The sequence below is a fragment of the Nycticebus coucang genome, chromosome 8, assembly GCF_027406575.1.
Source record: "Nycticebus coucang isolate mNycCou1 chromosome 8, mNycCou1.pri, whole genome shotgun sequence".
Classification (NCBI taxonomy): domain Eukaryota; kingdom Metazoa; phylum Chordata; class Mammalia; order Primates; family Lorisidae; genus Nycticebus; species Nycticebus coucang.
The window spans coordinates 58,387,144-58,414,677 of record NC_069787.1 but is presented as its reverse complement, the minus strand read 5'-3'; the positions used below and the strand labels follow the sequence as shown (position 1 = coordinate 58,414,677).

Below are 27,534 nucleotides of genomic sequence, written 5' to 3'. Positions count from 1 at the left end.
CCTTCATTCCTCCTTTTAAAAATTTACTTGGCTATTCCTAAAGATTTTTACTTTGTTTCTTTTTTTTTGAGATAGAAAAAAAAAAAAAAGTCTCTATGTCGCCCTTGGTACAGCGCTGTAGCATCGTAGCTCACAGCAACCTCAAACTCTGGGGCTTAAGCGATTCTCTTGCCTTAACCTCCTAAGGAGCTGGGACTACAGGCGCCTGCCACAACGCCCAGCTATTTTTTTTTTGTTGTAGTTGTTGTTTAGGGGGCCTGGGCCCAGCTCTAACCCTCCAGCCTTGGTATATGTGGCCGGTGCCCTACTCACTGAGCTATGGGCCCCTAGCCAAGATTTTTACTTTCTGATGAATAAGTTCCTAGAAAACTTTTGGGATTCAGTTGAGATTGCAGTAGATTTAGAAGTTGAATTATGGGTAGAATTGATATCTTTTCAATATTAATTTTCCTATCCATTAACTGTATCTATTCAGGTCCTCATTTACATATTTTTCTTCATAATACAAGAACATGTGTTGAAGCCAAGCAACCAGAATGTACCAGGAACACACTTAGTCCAAAAAAAACTTAGTTTCTTTAGCTTGCTATATCAAGGGAGAATATAACCCAGAGGAACTGTGAGAGTATCTCAGTAAGAGGAATTGACAGGGATTCTCATAGGGTTTAGGCTTGCAGTGGATAATTCAATGGGGAATTAAGGAAGCAGAGGGCAGTTTTAGACTACCATCCTTCTGGAAATACATGCTTAGAAAATGCTAATTTTTTGAATATGTAATAGACTGTATTCTATCCTCAGTTTAAAATAATTTGTCAAATGAAATCTGGCCCCTTGTAGCAATGTTGAATATTGCATGCTTTATATGCAAATGATTTATTACTCTGTTTTATCCAGTAACAAAGTGGTTGCTTGTTTATATGCCATGGTACACAAATGGAAATAGGATCACCTTTTGAAGCTATACTTTTCTGTGTGTCAGTGTAGTTATTGCATTAAAATTCAGTTTTGTTTTTCTCCTCTGTAGCAAAATCCTTTGTATAACACAGAAAGATGCAAGGTATTCCAGTGTGATCTGACTAAAGATGACCTCCTGGATCATATACTGCCAGAGTCAGTGGATGTTGTCATGTTGATATTTGTTCTCTCAGCTATTCACCCTGAGAAGATGCACTGTGTCCTACAAAATGTTTACAAGGTTAGTGATTTGGGGCCTACACTTGAGAGTTAGTCCTAATCTGTAGCTTATCTTCTCTCTGATGCTCATGTACTCTTGTCTAGATTGACATAGTCTGTCCATTTTTATTAGGTAGGCTTCATAGTCAGTACACGGAAAAGAATTCTCTGGTATAACATTCACCCTAAATTCTGATTTGTGGAAGCGCCATAGCTACTCTTCACAGATTGGCTAGCTGGAGCAAGGATGATTTTGCATTTACCTGGATTCTGAGGAGTCCTGTGGGGAGATGAGAAGAAGTATGGTTCAGTGGTCAAGAGCACAAAGTCTGGAGTCAGAGTGCCTAGGTTCAAAGCCTGCCTTCACCACTCTGGCAGATTCCTTTACCTTTCTAAGCCTCAGTTTCTTTGCCGGTAAAATGTTGAAGTATATAGTTCCTAGATGATAGGAACATGATAAGTGACTCTGTCTCAAAAAAATAAATAAATAAAAATAGAAAAACTATCCTGGCACAGTGGGGAGTGCCTGTAGTCCCTGTGACTTTGGAAGCTGAAGCAAGAGGATTTATTGAGCCTAAGAGTTTGAGGTTGCTGTGAGCTATGATGATGCTGTGGCCTCAACCCAGGGCGACAGAGTGAGACTCTGTCTCAAAGACAAAAAAAGAAAAACAAAATTTCAATTTTTTATGGAAACTTAAAATGCTTTCTAGTCACATTCATGGTTATGTACTTTCCTAATTAAAGTATATCATTTGAAATCTAAGCACAACTGGCATAAGCAAGTTTGGGAACAAAGACAAGTGGCTTATGGTAAGCTTGCAGCTGTCCTGGGGCACTGACGTGCAAGTTGCATACTCTAGAAAACCTATAAGCCTCAACTACTCAGGGAGTCATGGGCTTTAACCAGTCTGCTTTTACAGAGGAAGGGAAGAGCATTCAGCAAGTTGAAAAAGTAGCTTCTGTATAGAGCTATACATTAAAGAGCTATATATTAAAATTTTACCTTAGTTTTAATTGTTTGGTTTTTTTTTTGTAGAGACAGAGTCTCACTGTACCGCCCTTGGGTAGAGTGCTGTGGCGTCACATGGCTCACAGCAACCTCTAACTCTTGGGCTAACGCCCAGCTATTTTTTTTTGTTTTCAGTTTGGCAGGGGCTGGGTTTGAACCCGCCACCCTTGGCATATGGGGCCGGCGCCCTACTCACTGAGCCACAGGTGCCGCCAGTTTTAATTGTTTTAAAATAAGTAATTAGGTAGAAAATTTAAGACCCTAGGTAGGGCATGGTGGCTCACACTTATAAACCTGGTACTCTGGGGGCTGAGGTGGGTGGATTGCCTGAGCTCACAGCTTTAAGACCAGTCTGAGCCAGAGCGAGACCTTGGTTTTATAAAAAATAGCTGGGCGTTGTGGCAGGCACCTGTAGTCCCAGCTACTCTGCAGGCTGAGGCAAGAGAATCTCTTGAGCCCAAGAGTTTGAATTTGCTATGAGCTGTGATGCCACAGCACTCTATCGAGGGTGACAAAGCAAGACTCTGTCTCTAAAAAAAAAAAAAAGAAATTTAAGACCATAGAAACATGTTAGGGAATTATTCTCACTTAAAACAATATTTTTAATATTTTAGTTTTTTGTTTATTTATATATTTTTTAGAGATAGGATCTCTATCTGTCCTCAGGTGGAGTACAGTGGTTCATTCATAGCTCACTGCTACTTTGAGCTCTTGGACTCATGTAATCCTCCCACCTCAGTCTCCCAAGCAGTTAGGACTACAAGTGTATACTACCACACCTTGCTAATTTTTAAATTATTTTTTGTAGACATGGGGTCTCATGTTGTCCTGGCTGGTCTCAAATTCCTGGCCTTACATAGTCCTCCCACCTCAGCCTCCCAAAGTCCTGGGATTACATGTGTGAGCCACCAGCCCAACAAAATTTAGCCATCTGCACGTGAGTTTTGTAGGATTTTTTTTCCTTTAATTCCATTCTCTGATTCTGTTATCTGAGCAGTTGACAACCCATCATTTACTCACAAAAGGGCATGGACCTTAACCTAGATTAAAAAGGAAGAAAGGACATAAGGAAAAGAGGGAAAGATTGATTTGTAAGTTCAGGTGAAGGATTATTAAAAGTGTGAAACTAACCAGGTGTGTTGGCTCATACCTGTAATTCTAACACTGTAGGAGACTGAGGTGGGAGGATCACTTGAGGCCAGGAGTTTTAAGACCAGCCTGAGCAACATAGCAAGACTGTGTCTCGACAAAAAAATTTTTAGACAATTAGCCAAGCATGGTAGTACACAATCTGGCCTGACAGAGCACGATTCTGTCAACATAGCAAGACTAAAAAAATAAAGAAACTAAAAAGGCAACTTGAGAAAAGTAATTTGTGATTCATCTGACAAAAAATGAGTTTCTAAAATATATAAGGAATTCCTGTCTGTCTATAAGAAAGACAAGTTAATAGAAAAATGGGCAGGCATGAATTGTCACTTTATGGAAGAGAACATACAAATTGTGTGTTAACAGTTTCACAGTTATCAGTGAAAAGATAACTTCAGTAACCCAGGAAATGTAATATAAAACCATAATGAGATACTACTGGGTTAGCAAAATTAAGTAGTCTGACAAGGCCAAGTATTAATAAGGATATGGATCAGTAAGACTCCTGTACTTTTCTGGTAAGAGTATAAATTGGTATAACGCCTTTGGAAATCAGTTTGACATAATTTTTTAAAGTTGATCATTTGCATTCATGAGTAGCACTGCTACTAGAGTTACAGGTGTGAGTCACCACGTCTGGCCCTTATGTCAATTATGAATGCAGGAAACCAAAATTCTGATACTAATAGAAATCACAAATATCCTCTTAGCACTGTACAGTAGTAGCAGTTCTACTTCTACATATATTCCCTAAGAAACTGACCCCCACACACCAAGATACACATAGGAGAGTGTTCATGGGAGCAGTGTTTATGATAGCAAAAAAGTTGAAAATAGGGTGGCGCCTGTGGCTCAGTCAGTAGGCCGCCAGCACCATGTACCAAGGGTGGTGGGTTCAAACCTGGCCGGGTGTTGTGGCTGGCGCCTGTAGTCCCAGCTACTCAGGAGGCTGAGGCAAGAAATCGCCTAGGCCCAGGAGTTGGAGGTTGCTGTGAGCTATGATGCGACGGCACTCTACCAAGGGTAATAAAATGAGACTCTGTCTCTTAAAAAAAGAAAAGTTGAAAATAATCCAAAAGTCATCAATAGATAAATAAATTGTGGCATGTTCAGTGGAATAGTGTTCAGCACTGAAAGAGAATGACCTTAGCTACACACAGTGACATAGACTGATTTTCAGAAAGCAAGCTTCTGAAGACTGCTGATAGCAAGCATACTGTTGTTGAGTGACCTCCTGACCCCATACCAAAAAACAGAAAAAAGCATGGGCAGCGCCTGTGGCTCACAGGAGTAGGGCACAAGCCCTATATGCCAGATGTGGCGGGTTCTCCCCGGCCAAAAACTGCCCCAAAAAGAAAAAAGCAATAGACCAATAACATGGATCTAGGCTAGTAGAGCTCTAGGGGTGGGTTTGGTGCCATGAACCCCCTGTGCATTCTGGTGAAACCTATGAACCCCTCAGAATGTTAACTGTCTAAAATAAAATAGATTACAAAGGAAACCATGGTTTCAGTAATATATGGGATTTGGAGGGGGGTGTTGTTTGTTTGTTTTGAGACAGAGTCTCGCTTTGTCACCCTTAGAGTGTCATGGCATCATGGCTCACAGCAACCTTAAATTCTTGGGCTCAAGCTATCCTCTTGCATCAGCTTCCCAAGTAGCTGGGACTATAGGAGCTTAACACAGTGCCCATCTAGGTTTTTTTAGAGACGGAGTCTTATTCTCAGGCTGGTCCCCCAACTCCTGACCTCAAGTGATCCACCACCTTGGCTGCCCAGATTGCTAGGATTACAGGTATGAGCCACCATACCCAGCCTACAGTCATATATATTATAAAACAATTTTTAATGTGATAAGTCATCTTTAACACGTTAATTAACAAGATCTCTAGTGGTAGGTCTAATGAATACCATGATTTTGAAGTAGTGGCAAGTATAAATTGAAGTTATTTGCAAGAACTGTACTGTGATAAGAGGATATTTGTGATTTCTATTAGTATCAGAATTGTGGTTTCCTGCATTCATAATTGAAGTAATGACTCAATACCTGTAACTCTAGTACTCTGAGAGGCGAAGATGGGTAGATTGCTTGAACTCAGGAGTTCAAGACCAGCCTGAGCAAGAGCAATACCCCATCTATTAAAAATAGAAAAACCAGGGCAGTGCCTGTGGCTCAGTGAGTATGACGCTGTCCCCATATAACGAGGGTGGCAGATTTGAACCTGGCCCTGGTCAAATTGCAACAAAAAATAGCCGAGTGTTGTGGCAGGTGCCTACAGTCCCAGCGACTTGGGAGGCTGAGGCAAAAGAATCGCCTAAGCCCAGGAGTTGGAGATTGCTGTGAGCTGTGACGCCACAGCACTCTACCAAGGGTGATAAGGTGAAACTCTGTCTCTAAAAAAAAAGAAAAATAGAAAAACTAGCCAGGCCTTGTGGCAGGTACTTGTAATCCCAGTTATTCAGGAGGCTGAGGCCAGACGATAACTTGAGCCCAAGAATTTGAGGTTGCTGTGAGCTATGACCATGGCACTCAACCCAGGAGACAGAGTGAGACTCTGTCTCAAAAAGCAAAACAGACAACAAAAAAACATTATTGAAGTGATGCTAAGTTTCCATTGGAAGTAGTAAAAATAAAGGTGTAACTTTGTTTTCTACCTAAATTCACAGCCCCCCTGAATTCTAACCTGGGAGGCTTTGGGCTTATGGACTGTAAGGCAGCAGTTCTCAACCTGTGGGTTGCAACCCACAGGAACTGTATTAAAGGGCCACAGCATTAGGAAAATTGAGAACCACTGCTCTAAGGACTTTTATCCAGGGGAAGTCTAGGGGTGGGGTGCAAGGGACAAACACATAGGCAGATGCAGAGATGCGGCAATGTTGATAATATTCTAGTTGCTACCCTGAGTGGTGAGTTCACTTTTTAATTCACAACTTACCTATGTGTACACCCATGTAAGAATTACCTAGATAGCAAATGGGTCTGATATCTCTGCAGGCTTCCCAGTGCTTCCTCCATTATCCAAAGACCCCAGGAAACCTGATGTCTGTCGTCATAGATCAGTTTTCATATACTATATAAATGTGTTGTCTATATCTTAGTAGGTATGCTATATTAATAAAAGAAAAAAAGTGACTTAAGTAGTCCCAGGCCATACCTTTATTTAGTAACAAACTCCGTTTCGGTATTCCTCCTATTTTCATCCCCCATAGAATCTTTTTTCAGCTGATCTGAAAAGAACTGACAACTGCATTTGATTACCTCCTCTCTGCCATAATAGTGACTGACTCATTAATTAAAAATCATGTACTTCATCAGAAAATACTAGAAGCTATCTCTCAGCCTCTGCTAAGACATCCTGTGGACAACTCTAAAGCCTTGCGTGAACAACCACAGTAATAAGCTGTTGTAGTATAGTTCTAATTACTCCAGCATGTTCTCACTAGGTAAATTTCGAATCACAGAATTTTAAATTGGAAGACAATCTTAAAGTTGAATTTCCTCATTTTGGGAATAGAGTGAAGTAAAAGTAGACTGAATTTGTCATCAGAAGACCTGAACTTTGGTCTTTCCTATCCCTTGTTATGAGAACTCAGGCAAGTAAGTCACCTTCACTGTGAGACTTATTATTGTGAAGTATCAGTATAATAGTACTCGGTGTAGCCTACTACTTAGAATTGTTGAAAGAATGAGAGAACATGCTATAGCTCACGCCTGGCCAGCTATGCAGTTTCACGATCAAGGAAGCATTAGTATTATAATCATTATTTGACAAAAAGCTATATTCACAGGGATAAAATTACTTACTCAAGGTCATCCAATTAGTTGATTGAAGAACTGGGATTTGAATGAAAATTTCCAAATTTGTGAGTGGTGGTTCTTTTCCACGGACCCATATAGAAAGCCTTTCCTTCCTTTTGAAAGCTAAGTTTTTTGTGAACTAGGTTTTCCAGAATTTTCCCTTGTTTACTTTTTTTTTCCCATTTACAAGCCCAGGTGAGGTTTGAACTTGCTGCCCCTGGTGTGCAGGGCCAGCATGGTAACCACTGAGCTATGGCATCCAGCTTCCTATATTTACATTGTAAAACTTAAGTGTTTCTGAACAGCCTAAGAATGTTTCTAAGAGACTTTACTGACATTTAAAATGTAAGCATTGATCAAAATGTACTGAGTAACTCTACTAGGGTACTAGCAAAGCATTGTGAACAATCTTTCTTACTACATTCAGAAAGTGGAAATATATCAAACTACATCTGGAAAAATTGGTAAACACATCACTTCCTTCCAAAGGAGACAAAAAATCTATAAGTGGTATTTGTCCATTTTTTAAAAATATCTTAAAAATCATTCAGAATGGTACAATTTAATAAAATTGGGCTGGGGCAATAGCTCATGCCTGTCATCCGAGCACCTTGAGAGGCCAAGGTGGGAGAATCACTCAAGGCCAGGAGTTTGAAACCAGCCTGAGCAACATAGTGAGACCTCACCTCTACAGAAAAATAGAAAAGTAAGCCAGATGTGGTCACACATACAGAAGTCCCAGCTACTTAGGAGGCTGAGGCAGGACGATCCCTTGAGGGAAGAGTATGAGGTTATGGTAAGGTATCATTGGGCCACTGCACATACATACGTATACACACACAATTTAATAAAATCAATGCTACCTTTGAAGAGCTTTCTCATTTGGTAGTGTTACGTAATTGGAAATAATTTTCACACAAAAAGTAGTTACTATGTATGCCAATTTTCATTCTGAAATGTATGTATCTGTTTGCTTTGTCATATAGGGGCAGTTGTACACATAGTCTGCTGATCATGACTTCTAATTTTTGAGGCACCTACTCTGTGACACCTTATCTCTGAAAAGCTTTCACGTGCAACTCACCACCTGGTCCTAACAATCTTCTTCCCTAAACTATTGTACTCTGGCCTGAGGATCTACTCTTTATATCAAGAATACCAGCACAATGTGTTTTTTTTGTTTGTTTGTTTGTTTTTTCCCAAGAGACAGGGTCTCACTCTGTCATCCAGATTGGAGGACAGTATCTCAGTCATGGCTCACCACAGCTTCAGACTCCTGGGCTCCAGCAATCTTCCTGAGTAGCAGGAATTATAGACACGAACTACCATGCCCAACTGAGCCTCTCTTATTTCTAGAAGAAATGGAGTGATACCTACCTACCCGACCCACCAAGACTAACAAAAATCTGACTTTTCAGTATGAGACCTTTTGAACTAAGTGTGAATCCTGACTCTCCCCATTTAATGGGTAATGCTTGATAATGGGCCAGTCACTTAACTTTTTTGAGTGTCAGTTTCCCCATCTCACATGAGGATGATAATCATACTCCTTCCTCCCAGAATTGGAAGAAGATAACAGTGAGAAAATGTCTGGTAAGCCTTTAAGTGCTAGGCATATATAAGTTATTAGCACATTGATTGAGCTATACATTATTGGAGTACAGTAACACCAGAGCTGATGCTCACAATGAGGACTACCACCTCAAATCAGTAAAAAGCCAAAGTGACATCCTATTTTTTTAAAGACACAAGTTGAATACATTTTGAGTACCAGGAAATGGTTAATAAAAAGTGGGAGAAACTACTTTAATGAGGAGAAGACTGTTTCATTTATTGTCTTTAACATTTTAATTGTATGACATTGGACGTTCCAGAGTGCCCTTGGAGTGGCTCAAGAAGTGTCTCCAGTGTTAAAGGGCCCTGTCAAGTCTCAACTATCCTGACTTAAAGGCCCTTTTCCTTCGCGTTATGGGTATTTCAGTTTTACCCCTTTCATGATTATTACACATCTAAGTTATTTTAATTCCTGATGTAATCAAATTTTATTTGAATGGTTTCTCCAGAGTTAACCTACAACCTGCTTTTGTTTCCTAGGTACTAAAACCCGGCAAAAGCGTTTTGTTTCGTGACTATGGGATATATGATCATGCCATGCTTAGGTTTAAAGCCAGCAGCAAACTTGGAGAAAACTTTTATGTCAGACAAGATGGGACCAGATCATATTTTTTTACTGATGGTAAGATGAATGGAACCTAGTTTTGAAATACTTTATTCTTTATTTCTGTTTTGTTTTGTTTTTTAATTGCATTGTCACTGCAGTGCTGGTTGGAGAGGGAGGGCTTATGGCTGCACTTGGCATACATGCACATGACCCTTGAACAAACAAGTACATACTACTCATGCAGCACCTGGGAAGGCACAGACATGGCCCCTGCCCACAGAGAGTTCACAGCTGCCTCTGGACAGGCTCTGACATGCCATTTGCGTTTCCTACACAAGAAGAAAGGAAGGGCAAGTCAGAAACTTCACTTTGTTATTCAGATAAAAATAAAGCAAATAAAGGCCCGGTGTCGTGGCTCATGCCTGTAATCCTAGCACTCTGGGAGGCCGATGTGGGTGGATTGCCTGAGCTCATGGTTTCTAGACCAGCCTGAGCAAGAGCAAGACTCTGTCTCTAAAAATAACCAGGTGTTGTGGCAGGCACCAGTAGTCCCAGCTACTCAGGAGGCTGAGGCAAGAGAATCATTTGAGCCCAAGAGTTTGAGGTTGCTGTGAGCTATCACATCACAGCACTCTACTAAGGGTGACAAAGTGAGACTCTGTCTCAAAAAGAAAGTTTCTGAGTCATAAAATCTGACTAAACCAATTATAAATAATTGAGAAGATACATTGATATCTGCAAAGTGTTTCATAGCCCGTTCTTCAGAATAATGCTTTTAATAAGTGTCTTTATGCTATATAGTCATTTATTTCATTTAATGTGCACTAATATACTATTTTTGATAAATTTTCCTCAAAAATGTATCACTATTAGGTAATTTTCTTCCATTGTAGATTTTGTATGAAATTAGAATTTCCTTCCTTTTTACTCAGGCCTTTTTTTTTTTTGAGACAGAGCCTCAAGCTGTTGCCCTGGGTAGAGTGCTGTGGCATCACAGCTCATAGCAACCTCCAACTTCTGGGCTTAAGCAATTCTCTTGCCTCAGCCTCCCAAGTAGCTGGGACTACAGGCGTCCACCAGAACACCTGGCTATTTTTTGGTTGTAGTTGTCATTGTTGTTCGGCAGGCCAGAGCTCAAACCCACCAAGCTTACTCAGGCTTTTTTGTTTTAAGAGTTCATGATAGGGCAGGGTGGGCACTCTAGATTGTATCATTTACTTCTTTTTGATTAAAGTGTTTAAGTGCAGGTTTCTATCAGAACATAAGGTGAGAAGTAGGAGTGTATTAGTTCCCAGAATTTGTTTAAATTTTAGCATTGATACAGAAAGAATGAAATAATGTCTTTTGCTATGACTTGAATGGAACCAGAGGCCATTATCCTCAGTGAAGTAACTCAGCAACAGAAAAACAAATGCCACATATTCTCACTATGGCTACCCAAAGATACATGGAGTAACCTAATGGACATTGGAAACTCATAAGAGGGGAGGCTGGAAGGGGCAAGGGAATAAAAAATTACCTATGGTACAATGTACACTTCTCAGATGATAGGTAAACCAAAAGCCCAGACCTCATCACTACACAACATGTACACATATATACTGTATATACTTGTACCCCTAAATCTATTAAAATGAAAAGAAGAAAAAAAAACTTTAGCATTGAAATTTTTATTATAAAAAGAAAATCAGTCTCAGCCCTCCAGACTTCCTCTTTACTACTGCAGAGCAAATGTGATGTTGTTAAGACTTTGAGCATTGTTGACCTGTTTGTCTTACAGAATTTCTGGCTCAGCTTTTTACGGACACAGGTTACAAGGAAGTGATAAACGAGTATGTGTTTCGAGAAACAGTGAATAAAAAAGAAGATTTGTGTGTGCCTAGAGTTTTCCTTCAGAGCAAATTTCAAAAGCCTCCAAAGAACCCAGCTCCTGTGACCCTGGACCCAGGCCATGAATCCTGACTTTTCATTTTCATAAGGTTGGCATTTGCAGCTCCCCTTGAAGAAGAGAGCTTAAAATTACTCTTTTTATTTTATACTTTTATATTTTGATCTTTAAAACAAGCATATGCAGTAGTCCCTAGTATCCATGGTTTTAGTTATCTGTGCTCAACTGTGGTATTTATTATTAATGTATTTTAAGAGTGGCAGCGCCTGTGGCTCAGTGAGTAGGGCGCCGGCCCCATATGCCGAAGGTGGCGGGTTCAAACCCAGCCCCGGCCAAACTGCAACAACAACAAAAAAAATAGCCAGGTGTTGTGGCGGGAGGCTGAGACAAGAGAATAGCGTAAGCCCAAGAGTTAGAAGTTGCTGTGAGCTGTGTGATGCCACGGCTCTCTACCGAGGGCAGTACAGTGAGACTCTGTCTCTACAAAAAAAAAAAAAAAAATGTATTTTAAGAGAGAGAGACCACATTCATATAACGTTTTTACAATACATTTTTATAATTGTTCTATTTTTAGTTATTGTTAATCTCTTAACGTACCCAATTTATAAATTAAACTTTATCACAGTTATGTATACATAGAGAAAAACATATATATATATACAGGATTTGGTACTATGCGGTTGTTTCTAGCATCCACTGGAAGTCACAGGATATATCCCCGTGGATAAGGGGAACTACTGTGTAATTTTTGTATTAAAAAGTAGCAAGTGTTGGGCGGTGCCTGTGGCTCAGTCGGTAAGGCACCGGCCCCATATACCGAGGGTGGCGGGTTCAAACCCGGCTCCGGCTGAACTGCAATCAAAAAAATAGCTGGGCATTGTGGCGGGCGCCTGTAGTCCCAGCTACTCGGGAGGCTGAGGCAAGAGAATCGCTTAAGCCCAGGAGTTGGAGGTTGCTGTGAGCCATGTGACGCCATGGCACTCTACCGAGGGCCATAAAGTAAGACTGTCTCTACCAAAAAAAAAAAGTAGCAAGTATCTGTACTATAGAAATGCAAATAAAACGTCAAAGGCTAAAAAGAAAGTAAAAAAAGTTTTATGGTATAACAATTTAGCAGTGTTGTCTGTAAAATTCCACAAGGGAAAGAATAAGGACACTGTAGCACTTAAGAGATCCTTGTCATTACTCACGACTCTGTAAGTGTACCTCCAGGCAGGATGTTAGACAACCCCATAGAAAAATGAGGTCAAGGGTGGCACCGATGGCTCAGTGTGGGTAGGACGCTGGCCCCATATACCCAGGGTGGCGGGTTCAAACCCGGCCCCCGGCCAAACTGCAACAAAAAAATAGCCGGGGCGGGGGGTGAGGGGGAAATAGCCGGGTGCTGTGGCCGGTGCCTATAGTCCCAGTTACTTGGGAGGCAAGAGAATCACCTAAGCTCAGGAGTTGGAGGTTGCTATGAGTTGTGTGACATCAGGGCACTCTACCCAGGGCGATAAAGTGAGACTCTGTCTCTACAAAAAAAAACATGAGGTCAAATATGTGAACATAAAGACATTCCTGTTATTTTAGCCTAAAAGATTGCTCTCTTTTCTTCTCCAGTATCTCACGTATGCCTGTTTCTTCCCTTTAGTGCATTTACATACTTCTTCAAGACCAGTGTTCCATAGATACTACTTTGCTATTGTGTCCCTGTTCAAGAACGTACCATTGATCTGAGTGGAAATGTTTTCAATTTTACTCCATTCAATGTAATACTGGCTGTAGGTTTGCTGTATATAGCCTCTATCAGTTTAAGAAATGACCCATCAAAGCCTATTTTCTTTTATTTTTTCTTTTTCTTTTTAAGCCTATTTTCTTAAGTATTCTGATCATGAAAGTATGCTGGATATTATCAAAAGCTTTTTCTGTTGGCTTGGTGCCAGTAGCTCAGTGGCTTGGGCACCAGCCCAAGATTCAAACCCACCAGCCCAGAACTGGCGGGTTTGAATCCAGCCTGGGACTGTCAAACAATAATGACAACTACAATAAAAAAATAGGGGTGTTGTGGCGGGCACCTGTAGTCCCAGCTACTTGGGAGGCTGAGGCAGGAGAATCGCTTAAGCCCAGTAGTTTAAGGTTCCTGTGAGCTATACCCAAGGCAACAGCTTGAGACTTTGACTCAAAAAAAAAAAAAAAAAGCTTTTTCTGCATCAGTTGAGAGAATCATATGGTCTTTGTTTTTCATTTTATTTATGTGATATATTTATAGATTTACATATATTGAACCAACCTTGTAACCCTGGAATAAAACCAACTTGATCATGGCATATAATTTTTTTGATGTGGTGTTGAATTCTGTTTACTAAGATCTTATTGAATATTTTTGCATTGATATTCATTAATGATATTGGCCTATAATTTTCTTTGTTGGATCCTTTCCTGGTTTGGGGATCAGGATGATATTTGCTTCATAAAATGTGTTGGAAAGTATTCCTCCTTCTATGCTTTGGAAAAGGTTGTGTCCTGTAGGTACTAGTTCCTCTTTAAAGGTTCGGTAGAATTCAGATGTGAAGCCATCTGGTCCCAGACTTTTCTTTTTTGGGAGGTTACATATAGTTGATGCTATTTCAGTGATTGATATAGGTTTATTCAAAATTTCTAATTCTTTCTGGTTGAGTCTAAGAAAGTGGCGTGCTTCCAGTATTGGTCCATTTCCTTCAGATTTTCATATTTCTGAGAATAGAGTTTTTTGTAGAAATCATTGAGGATTATTTGAATTTCTGAGGTGTCTGTTCTTATTTCTCCTTTATCATTTCTGATTGACGATATTAGAGATTTTGCTTTTCTATTTCTGGTTAGATTGGCCAAAGTTTATCAATTTTATTAATATTTTCAAAAAAATCAACTTTTTGTTTCATTGATCTTCTGAATGATTCTTTTGTTTTCATCATGTAATTCTGCCCTAATTTTGGTTATTTCTTTTCTTCTGCTGGGTTTGGGGTTGGAATGTTCTTCCTTTTTCAGTTGCTTGAGGTGACCCATTAAGTTGTTGGCTTCCTCTCTTTCTGTTTTCTTGATGAAGGCTTCCAGCACTATAAATTTCCCGATTAGGACTGCCTTTGCAGTATCCTACACATTTTGATAATTTGTGTCTTCATTATCATTTTGTTCCAAAAATTTGGTGATTTTCTTCTTAATCTCATCTTTGACCCAGCTATCATTCAGCCTATGATTATTTAGTTTCCATGACTTAGTTTGAGTATAAAGATTCCTGTTGCTGTTGAATTCAACTTTTATTCCATGGTGGTTCAAGAAGATAGAAGGAATAATTTCTATTTTTTTTTTTTTATTGTTGGGGATTCATTGAGGGTACAATAAGCCAGGTTACACTAATTTCTATTCTTTTAAATTTGCTGAGGTTAGACTTGTGTCCTAAGATATGATCAATTTTGGAGGATGATCTGTGGGCTGATGAGAAGAATGTATATTCAGTTTTATTAAGATGAAATGTTCTGTAGAGGTCTGTTAAGTACATTTGTTCTAGGGTCAAGTTTAAGTCTAATATTTCTTTGTTTAGTTTCTTCTTGGATGCCCACTGTCTCCACTGCTATTCAACATAGTAATGGAAGTCTTAGCCATCACAATCAGGCAAGAGAAGGTGATCAAGGGTATTCACGTGGGGTCCGAGGAGATCAAACTCTTCACTCTTCGCAGATGATATGATCCTATACCTGGAAAATCCCAGGGACTCACCTACATAACTCCTAGAAGTGATCAAGGAATACAGCAGCATCTAAGAATGCAAAATCAATACTTACAAATCAGTAGCTTTTATATATGCCAACAATAGTCAAGCTGAAAATAAAGTCAAGAACTCTGTTCCTTTTACAGTAGTGCCAAAGAAGCTGATATATCTGGAAACTTGCCTAACAAAGGATGTGAAAGATATGCATAAAGAGAATTATGACACTCTGAAAAAAGAAATAGCTGAAGATGTTAACAAATGGAAAAACCATGCTCATGGCTGGGAATAATCAACATTGTTAAAATGTCCATACTACCCAAGCAATCTACAGATTTAATGCAATCCCTATTAGAGCACCATTGTACTTTAAAGACCTTGAAAAAATAGTGCTTCATTTTGTATGGAATCATAAAAAACCTCAAATAGCCAATACATTATTCAGAAATAAAAACTAATCAGGAGGTATCACAGTATCAGACTTAAGGCTATACTGTGAATCTGTAGTGATCAGAACAGCATGGTATTGGCACAGAACAGAGAACCAAGAGATGAACCCAGCTACTTATCATTTGGTCTTTGATAAGCCTATTAAAAACATTCAGTGGGGGAAAGACTCCCTATTTAACACATGGTGCTGGGTGAACTGGCTGGCGACCTGTAGAAGACTGAAGCTGGACCCCCACCTTTCACCATTAACAAAAATTAATTCTCACTGGATAAAAGATTTAAACTTAAGACATGAAACTATTAAAAATACTAGAAGAGAGTGCAGGGAAAACACTTGAAGAAATAGGTCTGGGAGAATATTTTATGAGGGGGACCCTCCAGGCAATTGAAGCAACACCAAAAATATATTACTGGGATCTGATCAAACTAAAAAGCTTCTGCACAGCCAAGAGTACAGTAAGTAAGGCAAACAGACAACCTTCAAAATGGGAGAAGATTTTTGCAGGTTATACTTCTGACAAAGGTCTGATAACTAGAATCCAATTTCTTATTGATCAAACTCATCAAGAAAACAAATAATTCTTTGTGGGCAAGTGACTTGAACAGAAACTTCTCTGAAGAAGATACCTGACCTACAAACACATGAAAAAATGCTCATCATCTTTAATCACCAGAGAAATGCAAATCAAAACCACTTTGAGATATCTAACGCCAGTAAGATTAGCCCACATAACAAAATTCCAAAAGTACAGATGTTGGCGTGGATGCAGAGAGAAGGGAACAATTCTATACTTCTGGTGGGAACTCAAGCTAATGAGGCCTTTTTGGAAAGAAGTTTGGAGAATACTCAAGGAACTAAAAGTAGACCTACGGTTTGATCCTGTAATTCCTCTACTAGGTATATTATATCCAGATAATGAAAAATCATTTTACAACAAAGACAGTTGGCACCAGAATGATTATTGCAGCCCAATTCATAATTGCCAAAACATGGAAACAGCCTCAATGCCCATCAACCCATGAATGTTTTAACAAATTGTGATATATGTACACCATGGAATACTATGCAGCCTTAAAAAGATGGAGACTTCACATCTTTTATGTTTACCTGGATGGAGCTGGAACATACTCTTCTTTTGTAAAGTATCTCAAGAATGGGGAAAAAAGTATCCAGTGTACTTAATACTACTATAAAATCAATATATAATCACCTATACATTCATACAAATGGTAAAACATAACTATAGTCCAGAAATTAGGAGGGAAGAGAGGGGAGGGGAGAGGCCAGGAGGAGGGAGAGTATTTGGGGGGGGACCTCACCTAATGTGCATAATGCAATGGTACATTTCAAAACTATTAAGAAAAAAGTATAATTGTCTTACCACAACAAGTAAGTGAGGTGATAGATCTGTTAATCAATTTGATGTAAGCATTTCACATTGTATATGAAATCAGTACACCGAACCCCATAAATGCATCAATGTACACAGTTATGATTTAATAATAATAATAAAAAGAACCTACTGTTGCTCTCTGCCTGATTCTTGAGACCCCTGTAATTGGGCCAGTTCTTAACGACCCTTTGATCTAGGAGAGAGGGGAAGGCACTGCCTATTCTCGCTGCTTCCTATTCCCTCACCCCATCTGTGCAGTGCTATTTCTCTGGGAATATAGTGACATCTACTTTGGAGTGAAATTTCAGAGTTGAGGGGAGCTTTCAAATGGACTGTCCCAGTTCCCTGTTGGGAAATGAGGAAGTGGTAGCTGAAGGTAAATGAATCAAGAAACCGCATAGCTAGTATTGTGGTGGAGTATGGGGAAATTCCTAAGTTGGTCTGCTCAGAAAAGTTGATCCTGTATGTCTCTTTCTGCAGAAAGCTGTTCCTGAGAACACTGTCTTGAATACATGACTGCTCATGTGGCAAACCTGAACCCTTCAGCCCCAACCACACCTGGGAAGTCGTCATAGCAGAATAGTTTATGAGGGGGACCCTCTAGGCAATTGAAGCAATACCAAAAATAGATTACTGGGATCTGATCAAACTAAAAAGCTTCTGCATAGCCAAGAGGACAGTAAGGCAGACAATAGGCTTATCAAAGATCAAATGACAATAAGTAGCTGGGTTCATCTCTTGGTTCTGGCCTCTTTGCCTACTTGCCCTGGCAGTGAAGGCCCATTATTGTCTATGGGGAATGTATGTTGTTCTGTAAGCCTGTATCTTGCTCTTACTCTGTAAACCTACCTTTCTTTTCCTCAATAAACTTTATTCTATACTTGCCTTAAAAAAAAAAAAAAAGTCATAGCAGTTCTGTACATTCAGAATAAATCTTCCTGGCTCCTGGAGAGAGTGGTAGGCAGCAGGGCTCAGATAGCATGCTTGCTGGGTGTCCTGACTCTGCCATCTGCCCTCAACTTCTTGGGTAGGGTTGATGGGCGGAGCTAGAGGAACCCCTGTCTGTTACTTTGTATATTCTCTTCTCTTCCTTTGGGGGCTGGAAGATAGCTGTTCCCTCTAAGAACAAAACTGATGAGTAGTAGTACACAATTTGTCCTTTGCAATATTTTTTTGTTTGTTTGTTTCAGAAATTAACTTGTAAGGAAGGTGGGTCTATGTGGAGACACCTGGGCCTTCTCCCAGAGTAAGGGTCAAACCTTGTCCAGGCCCAGCTAAAGGCTACTCACTTAAGTTCAGGGCTATCTCCACTAAGACCCCCCACCAGATGAGTCCCACAGCCAGCTTCAGCCCAGATGCTACCAAGCATCCCCTCCACAAAAGTCCTTTTCACCTCTGTCTCCATTGGGTCTGACTGGTACATTTGGATTTTAGTCACTAAGCTGGATAAAGACAGGCTGCTTAAAGTAGAAGAGTGAAGAGCAGTGTATGAGCATGAGCTTTTGTCGTCAGAAATCATTTGGAATTTTGGCCCCATTCCTTAATCTATTTGAGTCTCAGATTCCTTATTTATGTAATGGGCTGCTGACCTAAAGGTGTTCTGAGGATTAAAGGAAGTGAATATATATGTAATATGTGACACATAGCAGACCCTCAACATGCAGGTTGTCATGTCCATCAACACTCTCATTTTTTGTCAACTTTTGAAGTTTAACATATATGCAGAAAGGTGCACAAATGCATTTAGCTCGCTGATGTCACAAAGTGAACACTCCTAACGAGCATCCTGCTGAATAAAGTGCAGGACCATCACCTGGGCACTCCCCTGCCACCCTATCCCCTTCCAGTCCCCACCCTCCCCCAAGGGGACTATTTTGACTTTTAACAGATGAGTCCCACAGCCAGCTGCAGCCCAGATGCTACCAAGGACATTTATGAGGGTCTTCCTCATAAAATATTCTGCTATGACTACTACCCAGCTCTATCCTACCGGGGCCCCTCCTCAGGTGTGGTTGGGGCTGAAGGGCTTTAAGGACATACAAGGTGTTTTTGTTGTTGTTTTGAGACGGAGTCTCACACTTTGTTGCTCTGGGTGGAGTGCTATGGCTTCATAGCTCACAGAAACCTCAAACACTCTCACTCAAATAATCCTCTTGCCTCAGCCTCCCAAGTGGCTGGGATTACAGGTATCCACCACAACACCTGGTTGCTTTTTTTTTCTTTTTTAGATATAGTCTTGCTTTTACTCAGGCTGGTCTCAAACTCATGAGCTCAGGCAATCCACCCCCCTCAGACTCCTAGAGTACTGAGATTACTGGTGTGAGCCACTATACCCAGCCTAATAAAACAAGATTAAGAAAATTGGGCTGAAGGAAAAACGTAAGTTGAGACCAGGAACAAGGTTAGCACATAAACTGCCTTACGTGTGGTCTTGTACATTTAAAAGATAAATTACAAATTTGACTTCTAGTGGTCAGTGTAAAGAGGAAATAAGATCAAGTTCAGACTCAGTAAGATCAACCTGAGGCAGCAATTTATCAGGAATCTTTTCCCTCAAGTCTCATAAAAAAAAAAAAAAACCTAATGTAGCAAACCACACTTTTAACAACTTCATCAATAATATAAGTGTTAAAGCATCATTTCTAATAATATTGCTTAATGTAGATATAACCCCAAATAATTGACTAATTACCTGCATAGGTGAAAAGAACTGAACGGAGGGTCCAGGTAGGATTTAAAAATCTCTAAAAGACTGATAGACCTGGTCCTTCTGGGACTCTTCCATCAGTAGTGTTCTCAGTTGAGGGTTTGATGTGACTGTAGAAGCCAGGGAGTCTAGGTTATCCTCCCTGAGAAGTGCAGGTATTGGGAAGATAATCTGGCCAAGAGTTAATGACGCCAAAGAACAGGCTGATGAAAGCCTCTTTTCCTTTGCCAGTAGTTGGCTGAGGGGACTCCTGTGAATGGAGCCAACAGTTTCCTCCAAACACAACTTGGAGTTGTCTCTACCACCATGAGCAATTATGGCCCCAAGTTCCTACCCCATAAAGCCAGGCTGCAAAAGTTTTCACTTAGAATATGTAAAGCTGGTTTAATAATATACTGACCTCTGACACTGACCAAGGTATCCACTCAGATATACTTAAGATATAACTTTAAGGTATGTTGATTGAAAAAATAAATAAATAAAATTGTCTTGCTGAACAATGAGAAAAAAGAAAAAAGATAAGTAAAAAAAATGTGGATTGTAAAATATGAGTGAAGTGATCTGTTTCACCAGTGGGATTTTGGGGTTGACTTTTTTGTTTTGTTTTGTTTGTTTGAGACAGGGACTCACTGTGTGATCATAGCATACTGTGGCTTTGAACTCCTGGACTTGAGTAGTCCTCATGTTTCATCCTCCTGAGTAGCTGGAACTATAGTGAATGTCACGGTGCCCAGCAGTACTTTAGCTATCACCAGTGGATTGGTTTAAGTAACTCAATTGATTTTTTTTTTTTAAGCCAAACATAATAAAAACATGGCTTAAGTAACTCAATTGATTTTTTTTTTTTAAGCCAAACATAATAAAAACATGGCTGGGTGCGGTGGCTCACACCTGTAATCCCAGTATTGTGGGAGGCTGAGGCAGGAGGATTACTTGATCTCAGGAGTTCAAGAATTGTCTGAGCAAGAGAATTGCTAACACCTATAATCCCAGTGACTTGGGAAGCTGAGGCAGCAGGATGCCTACAGCCCGAGTCTGAGGTTGCAGTGAGCTATTAGGGAGAGCTAGCAGCAGAGTAGTGCAGCGAGATTGGGGAGAGCTACCAACAGAACCACTGCACTCTGTTCAGAGCATAGAGACTATGTCTTAACAACAACAACAAAAACAAACAGACAAGGCAGGCATGGTGGCTCCGGCCTGTCTAGCACTCCGGGAGGCCAAGGATTGCCAGAGCTTAAGGGTTGGAGACCAACCTGAGCAAGAATAAGACCCTGTCTCTAAAACTACCCAGGCATTGTGGTGGGCTCCAGTAGTCCCAGCTACTCAGGAGGCTAAGACAAGAGGACTGCTCAACTAAAGTGTTTGAGGTTGCTGTGAGCTGTGATGCCACCGCACTCTTACCAAGGGTGACAAAGTGAGACTCTCTCAAAAAAACAAAACACAGGCTGGGACCAAGATGGTGGCCAAGTAACAGCTTCTGTGTAACCAAGTGCAGTGAGATTGGGGAGAGAAGACTCCAGGCGTCTCTGGCTGGTGAGTTCTGCCCAGAAACTTCCCTTTGGTGACACGGAGTCAGCAAGAGACTTCTGGACCCCATGAAGAGGACAAAAGCGATGGAAAACTGGCAAGTGGTAGTTGCATTTGTTCGGTTGGAGGCTGCCCACTGCTGTAACCATAGCAATAGCAAGACTGCAAGAAGGAAAAGACTTAACCTGTGGGCTGTTTTTTGTTTTTTTTTGGGGGGGGGCTTGATTGAACTGCCTTGGGAGATCTTGGGCGGGTGTGCAGATGACTTTGGGTGTTGTCTGGGGCCTGTACTGAGCCAATGAGCTGGAAAGGAGATAATATCCTTTAGCTGTGGGCTGCCCAAGCAGCTACTGTGAGGAGTGCCTCCTGCGTGTTGCAGCACAGGGATTGGCCTGGAGACCTTGGGCGAGTAATCTAGTGACTGAGCTGCCCAAAGGTGGGGACTGAGATGCTGGGAAAGTGTGGAGATCCAAGTGTTTGGCAGATTAACAGCCTTGCCCCTCAGGGGCATAGAATGAGACTGGTTTTGACGCACTGGATAAGCGGGCACCCACACCAGGAGAGATCCCAGCGATAAGTGCGTTCCTTAGAAAGCTTCTGCTTAGCCAAGGTTCACAGTTTGGAGTGTCTTTTAAGCAGGCCGAGGAGACATTTGGGCTCCTAAGCCTGTGGGGTCTGAGAAATCAGCAGAGGCCTCCAGTCTCCATCTCATATAGCTGTATCAACACTGTGATTAACATCTCATACCTCAGAAGATCACCTTTGCCCAGACAATATTCGGCAAGATATATATACGGTTTGGTTTTTTGGTTTGGTGTGTGTGTGGGGGGGTGTTTGTTTGTTTCTTAATTTTAACATTTTCCTTAACATTCTTTTTCCTTTTTGTTCTTTTCTCTCTCTTTTTCACTATTCTAGTTTAAATACAATCTTCCATTTTTGCCTTCTTTAACAATTAGAATTTAATTTTTGCCAGTGTTTCTGCCCCTATTATTTGTTTTCTTTCCCCCAATTTTATCCCGTAAGGGTTTTTGTTTGTTTGTTTCGGTTTTGATTTATAGTATTTTTGTCCTTCCTTTCTGCTTATGAAGGTGGGATACCTCGTCTGATCAGACTGGCAAAGAGCTGTTGACTTCAAGGGAACCACCAAACCCATCACCCCCAGAGGTTGGGGGGTTTTAAGGTTGGGTCATAGTACCCTACTATACACCTATATTACTCCTGTCTCCTTCTTTCGGCTCCTTTCTTCTTTTTCTCAATATTTCCTTTTACTTGCCCCATTTTTTTTTCTCTTTTTTCGTTCTTTTTAAAATCTTTTTTTCCTTCTTTCTCTTTAATCTTCTCATTCTTCTGGTCCTGTACCAAAAGGACTCATTAAAACTTTAGGCCAGAGGCACAGTAACTTGAAGAGCAAGAGGAAGTGAAAGGAAAATTAGGGCAAGGAAACAGATACAAGAAAGCACTCGTGAAGAAGAATCAGCAGAAAAATCCTGGCAATATGAAATACCAGTCTAGAGCAACCCCTTCAAGGGACCGTGGGGTAGCTACAGCAGAGGATTCCACCTATAAAGAAATGTTAGAAATGACAGAAGAGGAATTTAAAATACAAATGGTGAAAACAATGAAGGAAATTATTGAGAAAAGTGGACAATAACCAAAAGGAAATCCAAAAACAAATAAGAGATGAATGATACGAAGAATATGGAAAGGATATAGCAGAGCTGAAGGAACTGAAGCAGTCAATTAGGAAACTTAAAGATGCAATAGAAAATATCAACAACAGATTAGATCATGCAGAAGAAAGAATCTCAGAGGTAGAGGATAAAGCTCTTGAGATAACTCAGATAGTTAAAGAGGCAGAAAAGAAGCAAGAGAAAGCAGAACGTTCACTGACAGAATTATGGGACTCTATGAAGCATTCAAACATACAAGTTATAGGTATCCCAGAAGGGGAAGAAGAATGCTCCAGAGAATGGAAGCCATTCTAGAGAATATTATAAATGAAAATTTCCCAAATATCACCAAAGATTCTGACATGCTTCTTTCAGAGGGATATCAGTTTCCTGGTTGCCTTAACTCAAATAGAGCTTCTCCAAGACACATTGTGATGAATCTATCTAAAGTCAAAACGAAAGAAAAGATTTTGCAAGCTGCCAGGAGTAAGTGCCAACTGACCTACAGGGGCAAATCTATCAGGGTGACCATGGACTTCTCTAATGAAACTTTTAAAGCCAGAAGACAATGGTTATCTATCTTTAATCTACTTAAACAGAATAATTTCCAGCCCAGAATTCTATCCTGCTAAGCTAAGCTTTAAAATTGAGAAATCAAACCTTTTACTGATATGCAAACATTGAGGAAATTTGCCACAACAAGACCAGCTTTACAGCAAATATTTCAACCTGTTCTATACACCAACCACCACAATGGACCTTCAGCAAAGTAAATACCCGGAAATTAAAGGACAGAACCTAGTTTCCACAATGATGCAAAAGACAAAACTAAGCAATGGACTTTCACAAAATAAGATGGATAGAACTCTACCACACTTATAAATTATCTCAATAAATGTCAATGGCTTGAATTCCCCACTGAAGAGGCATAGATTGGCTGACAGGATTAAAAAACACAAGCCATCTATTTGCTGTCTGCAGGAAACCTCACATCAAAAGACAAATTAAAACTCAGAGTTAAGGGTTGGAAGTCAATTTTTCAGGCAAACGGAATTCAGAAGAAAAGAGGTTGCAATATTATTTTAAGATACATGTGGATTTAAAGCAACTGAAGTCACAAAAGACAATGATGGTCACTTCATATTGGTAAAGGGAAAAATACAACAAGAAGACATTTCAATTCTAAATATTTATGCACCCAATTTAAATGCTCCCAGATTCTTGAAACAGACCTTGCTTAGAGCAATATGATATCCTATAACACCATGATAATAGGGGACTTTAACACCCCTCTCTCAGAGCTGGACAGATCCTCTAAACAGAAATTAAACATACTAGAGATTTAAATGAGACCCTAGAATAACTGTGCTTGATAGACGTATATAGAACAATTCTTCTCATCGTCCCATGGAACATTCTTCAAAATTGATCATATCCTAGAACACAAAACAAACCTCAGCAGAATCAAAAGAATTGAAATTTTCCTTGCATCTTCTCAGACCACAAGGTACTAAAGAGGTTTATCTTTAAGAAAAGAAATACCCAAAATTAAATCAGAGATTAATGAAATTGAAAACAAAAGAATCATTCAGAAAATTAATGAAACAAAGAGTTAGTTTTTTGAAAAAATAAAATAGACACAGAGGAAATAACAACTGATGCCACAGAGATATAAGAGATTATCTCTGAATACTACCAGAAACTCTATGCCCAGAAATTTGACAATGTGAAGGAGATGGATCAATATTTGGAATCATACCCTCACCCTAGACTTAGCCCAGATGAAATAGACCTCTTGAACAGACCAATTTCAAGCACTGAGATCAAAGAAACAATAAAAAATCTCCCAACAAAAAAATGCCCTGGTCTAGATGGCTTCAATCCAGAATTCTATCAAACCTTCAAAGAAGAGCTTGTTCCTATATTGCAGAAATTACTCCAAAAAATTAAGGAGGAAGGCATCTTCCCCAACACATTCTATAAAGCAAACATCACCCTGATACCAAAACCAGGAAAAGATCCAACTAAAAAGGAGAATTTCAGACCAATTTCACTAATGAATATAGATGCAAAAATTCTCAACAAAATCCTAGCCAATAGATTATCATCAAAAAAGTCATACATCATGATCAAGTAGGTTTCATCTCAGGGATGCAAGGCTGGTTTTAACATACGCAAGTCCATAAACGTTATTCATCATATCAACAGAAGCAGAACCAAAGACCATATGATCCTCTCAATAGATGCAGAGAAAGCATTCAATAAAATCCAGCATCCTTTTGTAATTAAAACACTGACGAGTATAGGCATAGGTGGCACATTTCTTAAACTGATCGTGGCTATCTATGACAAATGCACAGCTAATATTTTACTGAATGGAGTAAAACTGAAAGCTTTTCCTCTTAGAACTGGAACCAGACAAGGTTGTCCTCTATCCCATTACTATTCAACATAGTGCTGGAAGTTCTAGCCAATACAATTAAGCAAGACAAGAAAATAAAGGGCATCCAAATGGGAGCAGAGAAGGTCAAACTCTCCCTCTTTGCTGATCATATAACCTTATATTTAGAGAACCCTAAACCAAACACAAGAGTCTTGGATGTCGTCAAAAATACAGTAATGTCTCAGGATATAAAATCAATGTCCACAAGTCAATTGCCTTTGTATATGCTGACAGCCATGATGAGAGGTTCAGGACACAACTCCCTTCGTGATAGCCCTAAATAAAATGAAATACCGGGCGGCACCTGTGGCTCAGCAGGGCGCTGGCCCCATATACCAAGGGTGGCGGGTTCAAACCCAGCCCCGGCCAAACTGCAACAACAACAACAAAAAAAGCCGGGCGTTGTGGTGGGCACCTGTAGTCCCAGCTACTCAGGAGGCTGAGGCAGGAGAATCGCCTAAGCCCAGGAGTTGGAGGTTGCCATGAGCTGTGTGATGCCATGGCACTCTACCGAGGGCAATAAAGTGAAACTCTGTCTCTACAAAAAAAAAAAAGAAAATGAAATACTTAGGAATACACCTAATAAAAGAGGTGAAGGATCTCTATAAAGAAAATTATGAAACCCTAAGAAAGGAACTAGCAAAGGACTTTAATAAATGGAAGAATATACCATGCTCATGGCTGGGAAGAATCAATGTTGTTAAAATGTCTATACTTCCCAGAGCAATCTACCGAGTCAATGCCATCCCTATTAAAATACCAACATCCTATTTTCAAGACTTGGAAAAAAATGATTCTGCATTTTGTATGGAACCAGAAAGAATCCCCGTATAGCTAAGGCAGTTCCTAGTAATAAAAAACAGAGCCGGGGGTATCACCATAGCAGATTTTAGGCTGTACTACAAGGTCATAGTGGTCAAGACAGCATGGTACTGGCACAAAAATACAGACACAGACGTTTGGAATTGAACAGAAAACCAAGAAATGAAACCAACAACTTACAGCCACCTAATCTCAATAAACTGAACAAGAATGTCTACTCTGGAAAAGACTCCCTAATTCAATAAATGGTGCTGGTAGAACTCGATATCCACATGTAAAAGACTGAAACTGGACCTGCACCTTTGACCACTCAGAAAAATTAATTCAAGATGGATAGAGGACTTAAATTTAAGGCATGAAATGATAAAAATCCTCAAAGAAAGAATAGGAAAAACACTGGAAGATAATCGGGCTGGGGAAAGACTTCATGAAGACTGCCATGGCAATAGCAACAACAGCAATAATAAATAAATGGGATTTAATTAAGCTTCTGTATAGCCAAGGAGACAACAACCAAAGCAAATAGCCAACTTACCCAATGGGAAAGGACATTTGCATATTTTGAATCAGACAAAAGCTTAATAACTAGGATCTATACAGAACTTAAATTAATCCACAAGAAAAAAACCAACAATCCCATATATCCATGGAGAAAAGAGATGAACAGAACCTTCTCTAAAGAAGACAGATGAATGGCTAGCAAACACATGAAAAAATGCTCATCATCCCTAATGGAGAAATGCAAATTAAAACTACCCTGAGATATCATATCATCTAACCCCAGCGAGAATGGCCCATATCATAAAATCTCAAAACTGCAGGTGCTGGCGCGGATGTAGAGAGAAAGGAACACTTTTACACTGGTGGTGGGACTGCAAACTAGTACAACCTTTTTGGAAGGAAGTATGGAGAAACCTCAAAAGAACTCAACCTAGACCTCCCGTTTGATCCTGCAATCCCATTACTGGGCATCTATCCAGAAGGAAAAAAACCTTTTATTATAAAGACACTTTTAGTAGACTGTTTATCGCAGCTCAATTTGCAATTGCTAAAATGTGGAAACAGTCTAAATGCCCCTCAACCCAGGAATGGATTGGCAAGCTGTGGTATATGTATACCAGGGAATACTATTCAGCCATTTTAAAAATGGAGATTTTGCATTTGTATTAACCCGGATGGAGGTTAATATTCTTAGTGAAGCATCACAGGAATGGAGAAGCATGAGTCCTATGTATTCAACTTTGATATAAGGACAATTAATGACAATTAATGCCACAGTGGGGCATGGGGGAAAGGGAGAGCAGACAGAAGGAGGGAGGGGGAGAGGGAAAGGAAAAGAAAAGAAAATAGTGACTAATTCTCACATAAATTGGATTTAATTTTGACCAAAGGACATTACTTGAACATTAATGTTTGATTCAACTTGTTAATATGTTCTTTAGGATACTGCATCCTCATTTATAAGTGAAACATGTTTGTAATTTCCCCTTTATAATAATATATTTTTTCCAATTTTAATATCAGGTGTATCTAGATGAAGAAGAATAATTTTGAAGTATTTCTTTTTCTGTTGTCTATAAGATTTGGCATGATCTGTTTTTTCAAATTATCTTTTATTT

The 27,534-nt window shown here is 39.9% G+C and overlaps 1 protein-coding gene across 7 annotated transcripts in view; it reads left to right on the top strand.

Annotated features, from left to right (window-relative positions):
- METTL6 (methyltransferase 6, methylcytidine) overlaps positions 1 to 27,534 on the top strand; it is a 138,353-nt gene that overhangs the window by 6,254 nt on the left and 104,565 nt on the right. For 2 of the 7 annotated variants that reach the window (XM_053599019.1, XM_053599025.1), the window contains 4 exons: positions 1,025 to 1,195; positions 9,224 to 9,365; positions 11,071 to 11,269; positions 14,738 to 18,450. In XM_053599019.1, the coding sequence (XP_053454994.1) occupies positions 1,025 to 1,195; positions 9,224 to 9,365; positions 11,071 to 11,252 (495 nt within the window). In that variant the 3' untranslated portion in view covers positions 11,253 to 11,269; positions 14,738 to 18,450. Of the gene's footprint in view, positions 1 to 1,024; positions 1,196 to 9,223; positions 9,366 to 11,070; positions 11,270 to 14,737; positions 18,451 to 22,068; positions 22,097 to 27,534 lie in introns of those variants that run through there. The other 5 variants (XM_053599023.1, XM_053599022.1, XM_053599024.1 and 2 more) reach the window with 4 other exon arrangements.